Below are 20,297 nucleotides of genomic sequence, written 5' to 3'. Positions count from 1 at the left end.
ACATATGAAAACGCACACTGGAAAGAAGCCTTTTAAGTGTGACGCATGTGGGAAAGTCTTTGCATCTTCTCGTAATCTTCTTAGACATTTACGATCTCATACAGGGCAGAAGACTGCTAAATGTGCCAGATGTGGGAAAGCATTTGCTTGATCCTCACAAGTTACTCAACATATGAGAACACACACTGGAAAGAAGCCTTATAAGTGTAACGCATGTGGGAAAGCCTTTCAGTTTTCCAGTAATCTTCTTAGTCATTTACGATCTCATACTGGGCAGAAGACTGCTAAATGTGACAGATGTGGGAAAGTCTTCACTCAAGTCTCAGTTCTTACTAGATATATGAAAACACACATGGGAGAGAAGCCTTTTAAGTGTGACAAATGTGGGAAAGCCTTTGCTGTTTCCTCATGCCTTACTGAGCATTTTAGAACTCACACTGGAGAGAAGCCTTTTGAATAATATACGTGGGAAAATATTTACCACTTCTTTGCCTGTTGGGCTTCCCTGGTGGCTCAGATGGTAAAGCATCTGCCTGCAATGCAGGAGACCTGGGTTCAATTCCTGGGTCAGGAAGATCCCCTGGAGAAGGAAATGGCAATCCACTCCAGCACTCGTGCCTAGAAAATCCCATGGACGGATGAGCCTGATAGGCTACAGTCCATGGGGTCGCAAAGAGTCGGACACGACTGACCGACTTCACTTTCACTTTTCACCTGTTACTGCACACAAGTGAAGTCACACTGGAGAGAAACCATATTTGTGTAAGGAACGTGGGTAAACCTTTTTTGCTCCTCAATGCTTACTTGCTATACACAATGACATTGGAAAAGAAGTCATTGAAATGTGACAAATGTGGTAAAGCCCATGTTGATTCCTCCTATCATACTTAGCATTTTATTTTTAATATTTGACTGCATCTGCAGCAAATGAGACCTTAGTTCTCTGACAAAGGATCAAACCCATGCCCCCTGCATTGGAATGCAGAGTCTTGACCTCTGGACAACCAGGGAAGTCCCATACTAAACATTTTTGAACTCAACATAGAAGAGAATCCTTTTGAATGTAATAAATTTTGGATAAGACTCACCAATTCTTCACCCTTTATCATTCACAAGTGTACCTACACTGGATAGAAACCCCATAAGCTTCAGGAATTTGGAAATCAATTTTATCATTCTTATCTCAAAGATAATGGAAAAAGTAAGGGGAATAGTTAAGGATTGCCTTCTGCCTGTATCTATCATGTCTTATCTCTAGAGCAAAGCTCAGAGTTGTTGATCACGGAACATATTTAGACATACACACAGTCCAGTCCATGGTGACACCTGGGGCACTAGGTCCCTTGCAGTGTGGGGAATGTAGGTCTGTTCCTTGGGCAAGAAACAAGCATCTCACATGCTGTGGGGCAAATAAGCTATCACCTTAGTTCTCATCACCTCTGCGGAGCCCAGGGTAGCTTTCACAGTGACAGGTAAGCCAATCTCTTTTTCTCATCAACATGGGGGCCACTTACTCTACTATGCCTGCCTACTCTGGAAAAACCAAAGGCCCTCAGGTCTCTTATAGGGGTTGACAGTTTAGTATCTATGCCATGAATAACTGAGCCTCTACCTTACACACTTCAAGATACCCCATTTTCCCATTCTTTTCTCATACTCCCAAAATGCCCCACTCCTATTCTTGAGAGAGACCTTCTGTCAAAATTCAAAGCCTCTTTTACTATCCCAAGCCCACCCTCTGATCTAAACTGGCTACTGCTCCTCAGCCCCACCTCCTCTTCCTCTTCCCAGTTGCCCTCTTTGTCCATAAACCCCATAGTTTGGGATACAACTTCTCACCATCCTCCCAATTCATATCCATCTCAAAGACCCCTCTAAATTTCCCCAATCAACCACAATACCCCATCTCCCAAAAATATCAACAAGGGTTTAAGCCTATTGTCACTAAACTCCTATGTCAGGGCCTCTTGTGCCCAACCCACTCTCCCTATAACACGCCTATCTTACCCGTCAAAAAGCCAAATGACTCCTATTGCCTGGTCCAGGGCCCGAGACTTATCAATGTGGCTTTTGTCCCCATATACCCAGTAGTTCCAAATCCCTATGCTCTTCTCTTTCATTCCCTCCTCCAATACCCACTTCACTGTTCTAGATATCAAGAATGCCTTCTTTACCATCCGTTTACACAGAGACTCTCAAGACCTCTTTGCCTTTATCTGGACCAATCCAGACAGTCATTGCTCCCAACAGCTGACATGGACAGTCCTCCCACAAGGCTTTCATGATAGTCCTTATTTCTTTGGCCAAGCTCCAGCATCAACCGAAACCTCTCTTGATCTTACTCTCTGAGTACTATCCTCCAATATGTGGATGATCTCCTTTGTAATCCTTCACTTACACACTCTCAACAACTACTATACAACTCCTCAATTTTTAGCCAGTTAGGGCTACTGAGTATCTCCCACCCAGGTTCAGTTCTCTCTTCCTAGAATCACCTATCTCAGAGTCCTTTTATCATCAACCAAAAGATATATTAACTACTGATAGAAAGGCCCTTATATCCACCCTACCATTCCCTTTATCAGAAACAGATTTTGTCCTACTTGGGGTTAGCTGGATATCTATGCCTCTGGATTTCTAATTTTGCCCTCATATATCAAGCCACCTGAGGGGGTCTTAGAGAAACCTTAGAGCTAAAATCAAATATTTGTTCAGCCTTTAACACCCTTAAGCAAGTCATTCTCAGCCCCAGCACTAACACTTCCTGACCTTTCTCACTCCTTTACACTACTGAGAGAGACAAAATTGCACTAGGAGTTTTGGGATAATCAGGGCCCCTCCATCACCCCTGTCACTTATCTATCAAAGCAATTAGATACCACAATTCAAGGATGGCCAGCCTGCCTATGTGCTCCGGCAGCAGCAGCACTCCTTGCTCAGGAAAGTAAGAAAATTTCTTTTGAACCACCAGTAACCACATGACTTTAAGGACTTACTCTCTCACAAATCCATGACCCTTCTGTCTGCTTCACATGTCCAATTAATCCATGTTATCCTTCTCAAATCTCCCCACTTCTCCTTTGAACACTGTCCTACTCTCAACCTTGCCACCCATCCATACTTGCAAAGAGGCAAAAAAAAGTAATTCCCAATTGTCCCACATTTCTTCAACCCCTTTAAATAACCCTGACTTTACTTGGTATATTGATGGCAGCTTATCTACAAAATCAAAAGGAAAAAGGTACCTGGATATGCAATTATCTCTAACACTGAAATTATTGAATCCCAAGCTTTCCCCTCAGGAACCTCTTCCCAAAGGCAGAACTTACTGCACTAACTAGAGCACTTACCCTAGCAGCTAACAAGAAAACAAACATAAACTGACTCTAAATATACTTTCCACATCATACACTCATGCTGCTATCTGGAAAGAATGAGGGCTCCTATATACTAAAGGCTCTTCCATAACTAACACCCTGCTTATACTCCAGCTTTTAAAGGCAGCTGAGCACCAAAGAATGAACTGTGGTGCTGGAGAAGACTCTTGAGAGTCTCTTGGACTGCAAGGAGATCCAACCAGTCCATTCTGAAGGAGATCAACCCTGGGATTTCTTTGGAAAAAATGATGCTGAAGCTTAAACTCCAGTACTTTGGCCACCTCATGCGAAGAGTTGACTCATTGGAAAAGACTCTGATGCTGGGAGGGATTGGGGGCCGGAGGAGAAGGGAACGACAGAGGATGAGATGGCTGGATGGCATCACCGACTCGATGGACATTAGTTTGAATGATCTCCGGGAGTTGGTGTTGGACAGGGAGGCTGAGAGACTGAACTGAACTGAACTGAACATGCAAACTGAAGAAGTGAAGTGAAGTCACTCAGTCGTGTCCTACTCTTTGCGACCCTGTGGACTGTAGCCCACCAGGCTTCTCCGTCCATGGGATTCTCCAGGCAAGAGTACTGGAGTGGGTTGCCATTTCCTTCTCCAGGGGATCTTCCTGACCCAGGGATAGAACCCAGGTCTCCTGCATTGCAGGCAGACGCTTTAATCTCTGAGCCACCAGGGAACTGAACTGAACATGCCAACTGAAGTAGGCATCATACATTGCCGAGGTGACCAGGCAGCCTCAAACCACATTTCACAGGACAACAATGCTGCAGACAGGGAAGCAAAACAAGCCTCACTCCTATCACTGGCTCAACAATTCATAGTAATCCCCAACATAAAGCCACTTTACCTCCCTGAAGGGAAAAAAAAATGTGATTATTATAAGAGGGAGCCCAACCACAAGGATACTGGTTACAAAAACAGGGCCACTATGTCCTTCCCTGATCTCAATCCACACAGATTCTTACAAACATTCATCAGTCCCTACACATAGGCACTAAACCTCTTTATCATCTCTTAAGACTTCTTATCACCTAACCTTCTCACTCTTACAACAAATCACTCACTCTTGCATTATCTGCTCTTCAGTCTCACCTCAGGGAGCCCTAAAGCCTGTTCCCTCATTCTCAACACATCATGCACGAGGGCATATCCCAGGAGAGGGCTGGAAAATTGACTTCACTCACAACCTCTTTAAATTACTACCAAATCCTTTCTGAAGACCTCACTGAGAACCTAGAAGAAATAACTACTAGCCTTATCACTGTCCCAAACCAGCCAGATTCCCTGGCAGCCGTGGTCCTCCAAAACAGAAGAAGGTTAGACCTCACGGCAGAAAAAGGAGGCCTATGTCTATTTTTGGAGGAAGCTTGCTGTTACTATGCCAACAAATCAGGTGTTGTAAAGGAAGCAGGAAGAAATCTGATGAACAGGGCCCCAGGAATATGTCAACACCTCAGTAATTCATGGGAAAACTGGCTAAGCAATTGGAATTGAATACCTTGGGTCCTAACTTCTAGGCCCTCTCCTTCTTAGCCTTATTCTAACTTTTGGACCATGTTTAATAAATCTTTTTCAAAATTTCTTCAGGACCACTTACAAGCCTTCACCAACCAAACTATCCATGAGTTACTTCTAACTCACTCAAATTATCAAAAATTTCAACCCCACACAAATCCCCTTGATTCACATTCCAGCCTTTTCTTCTCTTACCCCCATGACAGCCCTGTCCCACAGGAAGCAGTTACGGAAGATTGACCTTTGGCCCTTATCCCAAATCAGGCTGGAATGAAAGGGCCTCCATGGGGGCTAATGGTTGAAATGGCTCATTATGTTGACCTCACAAACAAAGAATAAAACCACAGTGACCCTTAAGACTGAACAAATTACCCAAATGACATTCTGTTTGCCCACTGGCCCCTACCTTCTTAAAGCTATAAGACCACCAGATTCCAGACCTCTGGCTATGTGACCACAGGTCTCGGCTACAGGCTAAAACTTAATCATCCCTTTAGTGAATTTTTCATTGGCAAGATATAAGAAAGACTCCATCAGAAAGGAAGGACACTGGTTCTCCTTAAGAGCCAGTCTCCCTCTCGTTTCCCTCTAATAAGTTTTGTTTTCTTGCCTGATTGCCAGGCTCACTCTCTTTTTCTCTGTACTCGCCTTATACCATCTTAATGATAGCTTTATTATTTTTTCTTTTTATGAAAATAATTTTGATACATAACTCTCCTGAAGTACAGTATAGAGTTGTGGTTTAGACAATGGGACCTTGAGCCAGGCTTTCTAGAAGAATTTCGGTCTATCTGTATGACCTTGACAAAGCTATTTAATCTCTTTAGTTGCAGACATCTCAACAATGGGAGTAATAAACTGTAAAGTGTAAAATTGATGAGAGAATTAAATATATCTGACATGAGAAGGTTAAAGCTACAATTTAGTGAATTTATGGGGTCACATCTAATTTCAAGTGAATGATGGTATTTAGTGCAAGCATTTGAATTCAACAGGAATTTCTGGGTGCGTAATTCACAGAATGCATTATACACTCTAAACCAATGACAGTCATAATATGCTGTATCTCCTGTTTATAGGACATGGATCCAGGAATCAAGGGTTGGCAGAAGTGAACCCTTGTAAGGTCACTCCCAGGAGCCATATGAGGAATTTGTGCTTCAGATCTCCACATATCTGGCCTCTGTAGGTTTGAAAGCCTTGACATCTAAAATGACAATACTTCCAGAGACATGAAAAATGTCCCACTGAACTTCCGTCTGTGCTACTGCATGACATTTCAGGTTCTTCATGCTAAGAACAGGAATCATCCTCCAGACAAGGGTAACTGACCCTGGTGATCAGTGTCATTGTATGACCATGGCAATGAGCACTGGTTCCCTGATGTGCTCAGTCAGTGGCTGGGAGCAGGAGCAACCTCGGGGCAAGCACAGTGGTGGATTCAAATGGTGGTCAGTTATGCTCCCATGGCAAGAGATCCAAGTGATGTGATCTTGTGTGAGGCAACTTCCTTAGCTGAGCACAGTACTTAAAGAGAAGGCTCAGGGCTGCTGTTTGACTACACCTGGAAAAATAAGCCTTCAATTCTGAAGGGAGAAGTGGGAGACAGCCCAGGATTGGCTACAGTCCATCCCATAGGCTATTTGGATTGCAGTTTGCAACAACATAGACTGTGTCCCCTGGGAGCTTACCTGTGAAGCATGGGTGTCAGAAGTTGGGAAGGACTTTCTTATGGATGTGAGAGCCAAACCAAGAACTGAAGCATCATGTGTAAGACTCAGCCGGGCGTAATCTGCTTACTACTACTGCTACCGTGAAACAGAACACCAGACCAACCCATGCCACTCTGAAATCGAAGTTCTCAGTGGGGTATTTCACAGACACAGAAAACCAAACCTTAATAAGGTTAAACTGACATTTTTTTTCTTCCTTTCAACTCCAAACATTTTGTCAGAGTAACACCACTGAGAAAGTAAGCAGATCCACACATGGAATTGTTCTAGATGGTTATGTAATAATAACCTTATGTTAAAATAATTTTCCTAACTAGACTTATACTCTTCTTGGCTGCCGGGGGCCAGCGTGAGGAACTCCACCCATGGCAAAGGTCGCAAAGAGTCGGACACGACTGAGCAACTGAACTGAACTGAGTATCATGGACATTAAAGTGAAACAACAATAATCAATACAGAACTATTAAGTGCCAACTGTACTCAGTTCAGTTCAGTTCAGTTCAGTTCAGTCACTCAGTCATGTCCGACTCTTTGGGACCCCATGGACTGTAGCCTGCCAGGCCTCCCTGTCCATCACTAACTCCTGGAGTTTACTCAAACTCGTGTCCATTGAGTCAGTGATGCCTTCCAACCATCTAATCCTGTCGTCCCCTTCTCCTCCCACCTTCAGTCTTTCCCAGCATCAGGGTTTTTTCAAATGACTCAGCTCTTCGCATCAGGTGGCCAAAGTATTGGATTTTCAGCTTCAACATCAGTCCTTCCAATGAATATTCAGGACTTATTTCCTTTAGGATGGACTGGTTAGATCTCCGTGCAGTCCAAGGAACTCTCAAGAGTTTTCTCCAACACCACAGTTCAAAAGCATCAATTCTTTCTTTCACTCAGCTTTCTTTATAGTCCAACTCTCACGTCCATACATGACTACTGGAAAAACCATAGCCTTAACTAGATGGACCTTTGCTGGCAAAGTAATGTCTCTGCTTTTTAATATGCTGTCTAGGTTGGTCATAACTTTTCTCCCAAGGAGTAAGTGTCTTTTAATTTCATGGCTGCAGTCACAATCTGCAGTGATTTTGGAACTCCAGAAAATAAAGTCTGCCACTGTTTCCACTATTTCTCCATCTATTTGCCATGAAGTGATGGGACTAGATGCCATGGTCTTTATTTTCTGAATGTTGAGCTTTAATGTTGGAAGGACTGATGCTAAAGCTGAAACTCCAATACTTTGGCCACCTCATGCAAAGAGTTGACTCATTGGAAAAGACTCTGATGATGGAAGGAATTGGGGGCAGGAGGAAAAGGGGACGACAGAGGATGAGATGGCCGGATGGCATCACTGACTCGATGGACATGAGTTTGGGTGAACTCCGGGAGTTGGTGATGGACAGGGAGGCCTGGTCGCAAAGAGTCGGACACGGCTGAGCAAATGAACTGAACTGAGGGAAGAGGTGGAGACTCTCTGAAAAAAATGCTCTTCACTGCAAGAGGCTCAAGATCCCAAGAAGAGTAGAAAGAAACAACCAGAACTAGAAAAGACTGATTTCATTTGAAACTAAGGCACCTTCAAAAAAACAGGGACTTCAATGTTACACGTCAAGTAAATATGACTCTCCCAGTCTCACTATTTTACAAGTCAAGCCAATGAGGATGGACTGTTTCCTGCCACATCAGTAAACAAGGATGTCACAGTCATCAGCAATTACAGCCCTCCTTCATGAACCTGTGAGCCCTGAGGGAACACAAGAAGAAAAAGATTACCTGCCATATAGCAGCTATCTGAGCACAGCCCCTATGGTGAGCACTGAGGAAACTCAGGATGTGAAAGCTTAGGATACGGGCCCTACATAGCTGATATGCATATCAAAGGAATGATCTCAGTAAGCCCAGACTCTTGAATCTTTGGAGAAAAAATGTCTTTTCTGGAGAAAAATAAACTGGTTAATAGTTTTGGCTTTCTTGAAATAACTATCAAAATGAAGACTGAAATATATCCCCTGGTAATGGCTGATGTCAGGAGACCTTTGTTGCTATTAGAGAGGGCTCCATGTATTATCTCTAAAGAGAGGGACAGAAATAACCCAGGTAAAGTGGGTTGAAAAATATTAAGGACATATATGTGGCAAATATAAAATAACTATAAAGAGAAGGAAATAGGAACGTATAGTCTGAAAGGAGTATAAAATATAGGAAAGATTAAAATTTTTAATAGAAGACATAGGAAGAGGTTTAATTTCATAAAGAATGATCATGTTTAGTGTAGGCATTTGAACACACAGGGTATTCTAACTAATTTGCAAAATGCAGTATACACTCTAAGTCAATTACAAGCATTATGTGCTGTATCTCCAACAGAGTACATGGGTCTCTAAATGAAGAATTTGATGTGGGGAAACAGGCTTATGGAACATAACTCCTGTTGGAAAAAACTGCACATGACAGTTACGAGTTAAGTTGTTTTGTTGTTGCTTTTTGTTGTTATTGATGTTGTTTTTTTGGCCGCATCTCATGGTATGTGGGATCTTAGTTGCCCAACCAGGGCTCAAATCTGCATCCCTTGCATTGGAAAGCAAAGTCTTAACCACTGGATCACCAAGAAGGTCCCAGCAAGTTAAGTTTTAGTGGGGGCCAAATGAGAAGTGTATCCTGGGAAACAGCATTTCAGATATTCTGAGAAACTGTTCCAAGGAGGTCAGAGGTGAGCTAGGACATAGAGGAGCTTTTACAACAAAGACAAGGTAACCTGAAAGTCAAAAGATTATTGTTAATTAAAGAAGTTAGATATGTCAAGGTAAGGAATTTAGCGATTTTCCATGTACAGGGAGATGCAAAATTCTGGGCTTAATGAAATAATTTCTTTGATATTCTCTTTCATAGTTTCCATGGGTTGTTTTTAGGGGTGAGGGTGAATAAGATAAACTACTACTTAAAAGAGGGTCAATGGGTCAATCTATAGCCTCTGCTACTGTAGGCGGCCTCAGGGCCACAGTTGATTCTCATTGTCTCCCTCCTGTGCTACCCATTCTCAACTCTCACCCCTGGATAATACTCTGCTAGACCAGATGGCTTAGTTGGTAAGGGGACCCTGAACCTCATCCCTGAATGTTGTCAGCCCTGGTCATCATTTCTTTCTCATGTTGTATTTTACCATTTACTGTCAAAACTGGGAAAGGCAATTCCAAGAAATGCCCGTTTTCCAATTTTTAAATCTTTTCCCTAGAGACATTTTTGGCTTCTCTGGTAGCTCAGCTGGTAAAGAATCCACCTGCACTGCAGGAGAACCTGGTTCAATTCTTGGGTCAGGAAGATCTGCTGGAGAAGGGATAGGTTACCTACTCTAGCATTCTTGGGCTTCCTGGTGGCTTAGCTGGTAAAGAATCAGCCTGCAATGCAGAAGACTGCCGGAGTCCAACTCCAGCAGCCAGGGATTCAACCTGAAGAGGTGAACGGTGTCGGCAAATGAGACAGCCTCTCATTTTTCTTTTGGACTGTCTGTTTATTTCAAGTTTAAGATTCTCTTTTATACCTTTACAAAAGCATTAGGCCAGAGGTTTGACATTTTCAGATCCCCCTCTCCCAGATTTATTATCTCCATAAATCATTGTTGCTCTTCAGAGTTCCTGCTTCAGTGATTCTCTCGGAATCAGCTGTATCATCTATTATCTACCTCTTCTAATGCATCCTATAGTTAACTTGTGATTACATTGTAACTCATGCTACATCCCTCAGTTTACTACTTATCTTCCTAAGTCCTGTTTGCCCCCAACATCCTGAGCTCACTATCTCTTAAAAAGGCTTCTAGCTATAGTGTCTCTAAAAATTCCTAACTTCTATAAGCTATAGTAAAATATGCTAATTTTACAACATTCCTTAAATCTTTAACTTCAAACTATTTTAATTATTTCTAAGCCCTAGATTCAGTAAACTCCTTTGCCATAAACATTCTCCTCACAAATAGACTTCAGATATCAATCCCTCCCATGGCCTCAATCTACAGCCTACGTGCTCATCCTGGAACACTCTTTTGTAAAAGACCTTGAACAAATGTCAATGATTAACTTTATGAATTATTTTTTGAGCAATGCTGCAGAAGGCTTTGTGCCTTCTCATGCTTCTCTCAAGAACAATAAGCACCTTAATATTCCTTTTCAGTCAATTCAGCCAAGGAGAGGAAAAGACAAGTCAGAATTATAAGGCCTAACTCCTTCATCCTGGGATCTGTGCCTGCGGAATGAGGAGAGGGGGCCTGGGGCCATGCCTCCATTTTATCAGTAATGCCTAACTCGGCTCCTGACAGAAGACCTGGGTTATTTTTATCACCCCAATAGGAAACTCTGTACCCATTCAGCAATTATTATTTTGCTCTCTCTACCAGGCCCTGGAGACCACCAATCTGCTTTCTTTCTCTACGGATTTACTTATTCTGGATATTTCAGATGAAAGGAGTCATACAATATGAGAACTTTGTATCTGGCATCTTTCACTGAGCACGTTCATGAAATTAGTATTTCATTCCTCAGGAAAATTTTCTGGCTGTGTTGTTAGTTCAGTTCAGTCACTCAGTGTGTCCAAATCTTTGTGACCCCATGAACCGCAGCATGCCAGGCCTCCCTGTCCATCACCAACTCCCAGAGTCCACCCAATCCCATGTCCATTGAGTCAGTGATGCCATCCAATCATCTCATCCTCTGTCGTCCCCTTCTCCTCCTGCCCTCTGGCTGTGTAATTGATATTTAATTGCTCCATTCTTTTTTATGACTGAATAATGTTCCACTGTATATGTGTACCACAGTTTGTGTATCCTTTCATCCAGTGATGAGCATTTGGGTTATTTCCATGATTTTTAACTGGGAGTAGTGCTGTACATATTGGATTGCATGCACATATTGGTTTGGCTGAAAAGTAACATATTATGGAAAAACTTAGACTTTTTTGCCAACCCAATACATTTGTTTGAGTGTTATCAATGATTTAGGAGTAGAATTGCTGAGTCATATAGTAATTCTGTTTATCCCCAAAACACACCCCAAAAAGCTTCCTAAAAGTCTGTCCTTGTCTCAGAATCAGCTTTTCAGGGAGCGTGACCTACGGTAATATGAACAGTGTCTGATGAGAACTTATTTGTGCTGCATAGGGTTCCATTGTTGGGAAAGGCTTCTCTTAAGAAGTGACAGCTAAACTGAGAACAAATTCAATGTTTTATCCTTCTTTCCTTCATTCTCCCTTCCTTTCTTCAGAGGGATGGCATAGATTTTTTACACAGTATGTACTTTCAAAACTTTTGCATTTGAACCCCAAACTTATTGATAAGACAAAAAATATAAGCAGGGTATTAAGGCTCAAATTACTAATATCACAAAAGCATTATAGTGAGAACTTGGATTGGAAACAATTTATTAGTAAAAAGTATGGGAATTTTTTAAAATAACAATTTTGATAGGAAACTTGACAAATGAGAGTGCGTAGAGAGAATATTGGTTATTTGGAAAATTGGAAGCACTTCCCTAGTGGTTCAGTGGTAAAGAATCTGCCTGCAGTGCTCGAAAGGTAGATTCAACCCCTGGGTCAGGAGGATCCCTGGAGATGTCAATAGCAACCCACTCCAGTTTTCCTGCCTGGGAAATCCCATGGACAGATGAGCCTGGTGGGCCAGAGTCCATGAGGTCACAGAAGAGTTGAACAAGACTTAGCAACTAAACAACAACATCATAATATTGATGTGTTACACAAATTCTTCCATTTACTTGAGAAAAAGGAGTGTTAAGTCAGCTTGGGTTGCTGTAAAAAAATATATATATATATCATAAGTGGGAGTGGGGTGGGGGTTGAAAACAATGAAAATGTATTTCTCACAGTTCTACAGGCTGGAACTCTGAGATCTGAAAGGTTGTTGTTGAATCACGACACCGGGATTCTTGGCCCCCGGAGGAGAAGAATTCAATCCGGGGCCAGAGATGAGGCTTGATTGCTCAGAGCTTTTGTGTAATGAAGTTTTATTAAAGTATAAAGGAGATAGAGAAAGCTTCTGACATAGGCATCAGAAGGGGGCAGAAAGAGTGCCCACTTGCTAGTGTTAGCAATGGAGTTATATACTCTCCAGTGAATCCGAAGAATGTCTGGAGGTTGTAAAGACCTCACCAGACCTACTCCCATAATTTACATTTTAAGGTAACAGAATTAGCCAGAAGGTTTAATCCAGAGACTATCCTTAGGCAGAATACATTGTTGTTATATAATCCTAAGGAGTGTAGAGAAGAAGAAAGTTTGTCCTTTCTTCCTCCTTGAGAATTCCAGACCCCTCTCTCCTTGGGGACCCCTAGACTTCTTATCAACCTGCTTAGGAAATGACTCTCTCAGATCTAGGTACCAGGGAAACTGTGAACCTCAGACTGGGACTTGAACCCATTACAATCACTCACCTGGTGTCTGAACTTACCGAGGCTCAGATTCTTTGTGTCTCTGCACAAATGGAATTCAGCAAGAGGGAACGTAGTAGGCATGAAGTTGATCTGTTAATATAGGACACTTGTGAGAGATGCAAGCAGGCCATGTGGAGGGGACTCCACCCCAGGGATTGGTGGTGGTGGTGGTGGTTTAGTTGCTAAGTCGTATCTGACTCTTGCCACCCCATGGACTGTAAACTGCCAGGCTCCTCTGTCCATGGGATTCTCCAGGCAAGAATACTGGAGTGGGTTGCCATTTCCTTCTCCAGAGGATCTTCCTGACCCAGGAATTGAACCCGTGTCTCCTGTGGCTCTTTCATTGCAGGCGAATTCTTTACCTCTGAGCCACTAGGAAAGCCCTCCCAAGGATTAAATAGGCTATACTTTTATAATCAAACGAGAGTGAAGGAGAAAGAAAATACCTCTTTCTTCCTTGTTGTTCAAGTAGATGTTAGGCTTTTGTTACCAGCTCCCCCTTTGTATGGGGCAGAAGAGTGTCTGACCCTATGAGGTCAAACTAGGCCTGTCATAGCGCTTATTCACATCAACAGAAGCTTGATAACATTTTTTTCTTTCACTTCATGACCTGGGGCATGTCTCATACTTTATACTTAAGCGAGCCTACTTCATTTCATGAGGTTCTGATAGCCTTCTTAAGCGATCATTAACTAACAAAGTTCGCTAGGTTTCTTTCCCTCTGTATCTGTAATCCCCTACCAGGATTTCAACAACTATCTGTATGACTATCCTGTTTCATCTCTTTCACCAGGATCATCAAGTTATCTTCCGGTTTGCAGATTGTTTCCTTCTCATTGAGTCCTCACAGGGCAGAGGGCAGAGAGAAAAAGCAAGCTCTCTCGTGATTAACAAGGGTAAGAATCACGTCGTAAAGGCTTCATCTTTGATAGAAATGAGAGCTTCTATCAAGGATGTGAAGCACTGCTACAAAGATCAATAGACCATGTGTTTACAGAGAGAACTACTGGACTGGCTGAAAAGATCATTTGTGTTTTTCTGTAAGAGATTATGGAAACAATACAATATATAATAAGTTGCTCACAGAATAGACTCATCTGTCTTCCCCAAAACAGTCTCTGACATCAGTGATCCATTCCTGGAAATTTAGTCTTCCTCAAGGAAATCTGTACTCTCATTAAAAAAAAAAGAAGAAGAAGAAGAAGAACAACTAATGAAGCTACATGAAAGACACAAAGGACTTTTCCGGCTCTAAGATTTGTTGATTAAAGCTGTTAGTCCAAACTTAGTTCCAAAAGGTACCTCAAATATGGTTTCAGTCACTTAACAATATTTGAGAGGCTCACTATGGTATAGACTTGCTATGCAAGACAAAGTTGGCCAAACATATATCTTGACTTCCAGGGAGCATATAGTCAAGACTTTAGAAAAGAGTAGGGAAGGGAGTGAGTCAGGGAGAAGCAGGACTAGAAGAAACCTAAACAGGAGGCTTCAGATATCAATATAACCACAGTTTTTAGGCAAATTAGGTTAATTTTATTTCATCCCTGCAGACCATATACACTTCCTTCGATTCTGAGAGTGTTAGCTTAAGCAGTCCAGACCCCTTTAAGGAGGAGGTGAACATTGTCAGTCTTGCTTTCCTTAAGTCTTGTGCAACAATGTGTTTTGCCTGAGATCTGGCCTTTCTTTAGGAGCTAATGATTACCCAGCATAATGCCTTACTCATGGAAATGTTTTTCTTAGGCTCTATGTTAATCATTATAATTGTAACAAGTCTTGCCTAGGAACCTATGTCTCAAGACTTGTAGCCCTGATAACACAGCAACAATATATCTTGCCCAGAGAGGTTGCCCAGAATCCGTTGTCTCTGGCTAATCTTGTGCCAAAGTTATCTCAGGATGTATGCCTTGGGAAAGGGTCTGATGGAACTCTTTCAACCTTGTGGTATTATTTTTATTTATTCCCAACATCCAGTTGAACAGTATATAATGCCCCACTTAAACTAGCGATGTGGGCACTTTTGTGCCCCTTCCAGTGGTTTTGTTGGAAGCTTTCTCTATCACTGTTACTTTAATAAACTTTACTGCACAAAGCTGTGAGTGACTAGGACTGTGTCTTTTGGTCCTGGACTGAAATCATCTCTTCTGGGGCCACGAACCTGTTTGACACTGGTCTCAATGCTAAGCTATTAATTCTAAATTTCCTGTAGTCAATAAAACTTAAATTTTGAATGACATATATTAATTTTGAAGAAGTTTTCAGTGAACACAATGTCACTGCTTTATATAATTGGCATTATCTCATTTTTATTTTCTTAAATTAAAAAATGTATTTGTTTATTTATTTGACTCCATCAGGTCATAGCTGTGACTAACAGGATCTTGCATTGTGGCCTATGGGCTTCTCCCTAGTTGTGGCTTAGCTGTTCCATGGCATGTGGGATCTAGCTCCCTGACGAGGGATTGAACCCATGTCCTCTGCATTGGAAGGTAGATTCTTAACCACTGGACCACCAGGGAAGTCCTATCTCTTTTTTATTTTAATTGAAGCCTAATATAATAACATAATAACATGCAAAAATCTTAAAACATGAAGAGCTTTTACTAATATATATCTTCATAGCTACTCACCTCGATGAAGATATAAAACACTTCCATCACCCACAATGTGTCTTTGTGACCTTTCTCAGTCAACATTTCCCACATCCAAAGTACCCACTACACTGACTCCTATGTCCATCAATGAGTTTCCCTGCTCCTAGATTTCATTAAAATGGCATCATATAATGTATATACTCTCATGAAAATCTAACTTATGTCTGAGGTTTGTCAATGTTGTTGTGCATAGGAGTATTTGTTCTTTTCATATTAATGTGGAATTTTCTGTATTTTGGTGTGCCATATTTTGTTTATCCATTCTAGCACTGATGGGCATTTGAATTATTTCCAATGTGGTGCTATCTTTCAAATTGCTGCTGTAAACATTTTCAGACATGTTTTGTGAATATAAGCACTCATTTCAGTCAGGTATATACCTAAGAGCAGGAGGGCTATGATGTAGAGTAGGATATAATTAGATTTAGTGCATGTGCCAGTTTCCAAAGTAACTGAATCCATTTATGCTCCAGTATAAATATCCTAGTACACTAGTAGTATATGAAAGTCCCCATTGTTCCATGTCTTTGCCAGCCCTTGGTATTTTTAATCTTTTGAACTTTAGACATTCTGGTGGGTGAATTGATTATTTTTTTCCGGGAGGGAGAGGGGCACATAGTGTGCCAGGCGGGATCTTATTTCCTTGACCAGGAATCGAGTCCAGGGCCCCTGCAGTGGAAGTAGAGAGTCTTAACCACTGGACAACTAGGGAAGTCCCAGTGATTATCTTGATATGCCTAATGGTATATGAAAGAGACCAAGAATGAACATCTTTGCATGAAATGTTCCCTTGGTATCTCTACTTTTCTTGAAGAGATCTCTAGTCTTTCCCATTCTATTGTTTTCCTCTATTTCTTTGCACTGATCACTGAAGAAGGCTTTTCTATCTGTCCTTGCTATTCTTTGGAACTCTGCATTCAAATGGGTATATCTTTCCTTTTCAGAAAGTGCCTCCTCAGACAGCCATTTTACTTTTTTGCATTTCTTTTTCTTGGGGATGGTCTTGCTCCCTGTCTCCTGTACAGTGTCAAGAACCTCCATCCATAGTTCATCAGGCACTCTGTCTATCAGATCTAATCCCTTAAATCTATTTCTCACTTCCACTGTATAATCCTAAGGGATTTGATTTAGGTCATACCTGAATGGTCTAGTGGTTTTCCCTAACTTCTTCAATTTAAGTCTGAAACTATACAAAAAAAGTCTGAAGCTATACAAAAACTTTACAAAAAAATCTTCATCACCCAGTTAATCACAATGGTATAATCACTCACCTAGAGCCATACATCCTGGAATGTGAAGTCAATGGGCCTTAGGAAGCATCACGATGAACAAAATTAGTGGAGGTGATGGAATTCCAGTTGAGCTATTTCAAATCCTAAAAGATGATGCTGTGAAAGTGCTGCACTCAATATGCCAGCAAATTTGGAAAACTCAGCAGTAGCCACAGGACTAGAAAAGTTCAGTTTTCATTCCAATTCCAAAGAAAGGCAATGCCAAAGAATGTTCAAACTACCACACAATGGCACTCATCTCACACACACTAGCAAAGTAATGCTCAAAATTCCCCAAGCCAGGCTTCAACAGTAGAGAAGCATGAACTTCCAGATGTTCGAGCTGGTTTTAGAAAAGGCAGAGGAACCAGAGATCAATTTGCCAACATCTGTTGAATCATAGAAAAGCAAGAGACTTCCAGAAAAACATCTATTTCTGCTTTATTGACTATACCAAAGTCTTTGACTGTGTGGATCACCACAAACTATGGAAAATTCTTAAAGAGACAGGAATACCAGACCACCTGGCCTGCCTCCTGAGAAGTCTGTATGCAGGTCAGGAAGCAACAGTTAGAACTGGACATGGAATAACAGACTGGTTCCAAATAGGAAAAGGAGTACGTCAAGGCTGTATATTGTCACCCTGCTTATTTAACTTGTATGCAGAGTACATTATGAGAAGCGCTGGGCTAGATGAAGCACAAGCTGGAATCAAGATTGCTGGGAGAAATATCAATAACCTCAGATATGCAGATGACACCACCCTTATGGCAGAAAGTGAAGAAGAACTAAAGAGCCTCTTGATGAAAGTGAAAGAGGAGAGTGAACAAGTTGGCTTAAAGCTCAACATTCAGAAAAGGAAGATCATGGTATTCGGTCCCATCACTTCATGGGAAATAGATGGGGAAACAGCGGAAACAATTTATTTATCAGACTTTATTTTCCTGGGCTCCAAAATCACTGAAGATGGTGACTGCAGCCATGAAATTAAAAGATGCTTACTCCTTGGAAGAAAAGTTATGACCACTAGACAGCATATTAAAAAGCAGAGACATTACTTTGCCAACAAAGGTCCATCTTGTCAAGGCTATGGTTTTTCCAGTGGTCATGTATGAATGTGAGAGTTGGACTATAAAGAAAGCTGAGCACTGATGAATTGATGCTTTTGAACTGTGGTGTTGGAGAAGACTCTTGAGAGTCCCTTGGACTGCAAGGAGATCCAACCAGTCCATCCTAAAGGAAATCAGTCCTGAATATTCATTGGAAGGACTGATGCTGAAGCTGAAACTCCAATACTTTGGCCACCTGATATGAAGAACTGACTCATCTGAGAAAACCCTGATGCTGGGAAAGACTGACGGAGGGAAAAGGGGTCAACAGAGGATGAGATGGTTGAATGGCATCACCGACTCAATGGACATGAGTTTGAGTAAACTCCAGGAGTTGGTGATGAACAGGGAGGCCTGGCATGCTGCAGTCCATGGGGTCGCAAAGAGTTGAACACAAATGAGCGACTGAACTGAACTGAACTGAACTGTAGGATGAACATTTCTGCACAGGAAAGAGATCATAAATTTCACTAAAGGAAGTTCTTGAGAATCAGTTGCTTTTGTTTTATTTTTTATTACTTATTTTTTTATCTTATTTTTAATTATACTGGGTATTCATTGTTACAGGCTGGCTTTCTCTAGTTGTAGCTGGCAGGGGCTGCTTTCCAACTGTCATTGGATGGCTTCCCATTTCAATGGCTTCTTTTGTTATGGAGCACAGACTCGAGGTGCACTGACATCATTGGTTGCAGCACACGGCCTCAGTTGCTGTGGCTCATGAGCTCTAGATCATGGCCTCAGTAGTTGTGGTGCTCAAGCTTAGTTGCTCCTCAGTATGTGGAATCTTCTTGGACCAGGGATCAAACACATGTCCCCTGCACTGGCAGGCGGATTCTTATCCACTAAGCCATCAGAGAAGTCCAAGAATCAGTTGCTTTAGGAAGTGAAAACTTAGAAGAAGCTCAAGCTATGGTATTTCAGAAAAACAGGGACAAAGCATACACTCAATGAAGTTGAAGATTAGGTATTTCTGATTGCCAGTATATTTATATAGGTTATTACAGTGATTCTCCCGTCCCAACATCCATGTCTCCTCACAAGGACAAGAAAGACCTGCTGGCAAGTTTCCTCAGGGCCCTACTCATATCCCTGTTCCTCAAGCTGTAGATGAAGAGGTTCAGCATGGGGATGACCATGGTGTACCTCACTGAGGCAATTGTCTGCTCTGAGGAGGAAGGGGAGAACTGAGATACACTCCTAATCCTGTCCCATAGAATAAGGAAATGACTGGGTGAGACCCACAGTACACAGAAAGCTTTGTACTTCCCCTCCACCGAAGAGATGTTCAATATGGAGGAAATAATCTTAGTGTAAGAGAAAAGGATCCCAGCAAGTGGAGGAATTCCCAGCAATCCAGTCACAGAATACAGCATGATGCAATTGCTGAGAGCATCCAAACAGGCAGACTTGAGCACTGCAGCAAATTCACAGAAGAAGTTCAGAGTTTCCATGTGCGGGGAGAACAAGAGATGCAATACCATCAGACTGTGCAAGTGGCTGACTAGGACACTGAGAGACCTAGAGACTAGAGTCAGCAGGGCACACAGGTGGGGACTCATGGTGACTGTGTAGTGCAAGGGGTGGCATATGGCCACATAGTGGTCATTGGCCATCACAGTCAGGAGGAAGTTGTCCAAATACCCAAAAACCAAGAAAAAATACATCTGGATGATACAGGCTTCATAGGTGATAACTTTGCTCTGTGTCTGGATATTTGCTAGCATTTTTGGAACTATAGTGGAATTGAAAGAGTGGAATCAGAAAGAGACAGGTGGGAGATGAAAAAGTACATTGGGGGTAGAGGTGGGGGTCAGAGTTGACAGTGAGGATGATGAGGTTCCCGAGCACCAGGACCAGGTACATAGACAGGAAAAGCCTGAAGAGGAGGGGCTGCTGGTCTGGATCTTCTGAGTCCCAAGAAGAGGAATTTTGAGACAACTTTTTGGTTTTCTGCATCCATGTAGCTGATCACTGTGCCAGGTATCCGACAAAGCAAAGCTAATTCAAACAAACAGGAGTCCCCAGATATAAAGAAACTTTATCCTATTAATGAACACCCCCAGAAAAATGGACATGAGTTTGAGCAAACTCTAGAAGATAGTGAAGGCTAGGGAAGCCTGGCGTGCTGACGTCCGTGAGGTTGCAAGGAGACACGACTGAGTGACTGATCAGAAAAATGAGGAAAAACCCCACACATTTTGACTAA

The 20,297-nt window shown here is 42.0% G+C and overlaps 1 protein-coding gene across 1 annotated transcript; it reads right to left on the bottom strand.

Moving 5' to 3' along the window:
• Positions 1-19,125: 19,125 nt before the first annotated feature.
• LOC120864578 (olfactory receptor-like protein OLF4) lies at positions 19,126-19,815 on the bottom strand. Its single transcript, XM_040241630.1, has one exon. It carries the CDS (start codon positions 19,813-19,815, stop codon positions 19,126-19,128), a length of 690 nt encoding a protein of 229 aa, XP_040097564.1.
• Positions 19,816-20,297: the final 482 nt, after the last annotated feature.

The sequence above is a fragment of the Oryx dammah genome, unplaced genomic scaffold (assembly GCF_014754425.2).
Source record: "Oryx dammah isolate SB20612 unplaced genomic scaffold, SCBI_Odam_1.1 HiC_scaffold_5, whole genome shotgun sequence".
NCBI classification, from domain to species: Eukaryota; Metazoa; Chordata; class Mammalia; order Artiodactyla; family Bovidae; genus Oryx; species Oryx dammah.
The sequence above is the reverse complement of the archived record's forward strand: the minus strand, read 5'-3'. Positions and strand labels throughout refer to the sequence as shown.

Excerpts from the sequence above, each read along its gene's own strand:
- LOC120864578 (XM_040241630.1), bottom strand. The coding sequence starts at position 19,815 with ATGCTAGCAAATATCCAGACACAGAGCAAAGTTATCACCTATGAAGCC.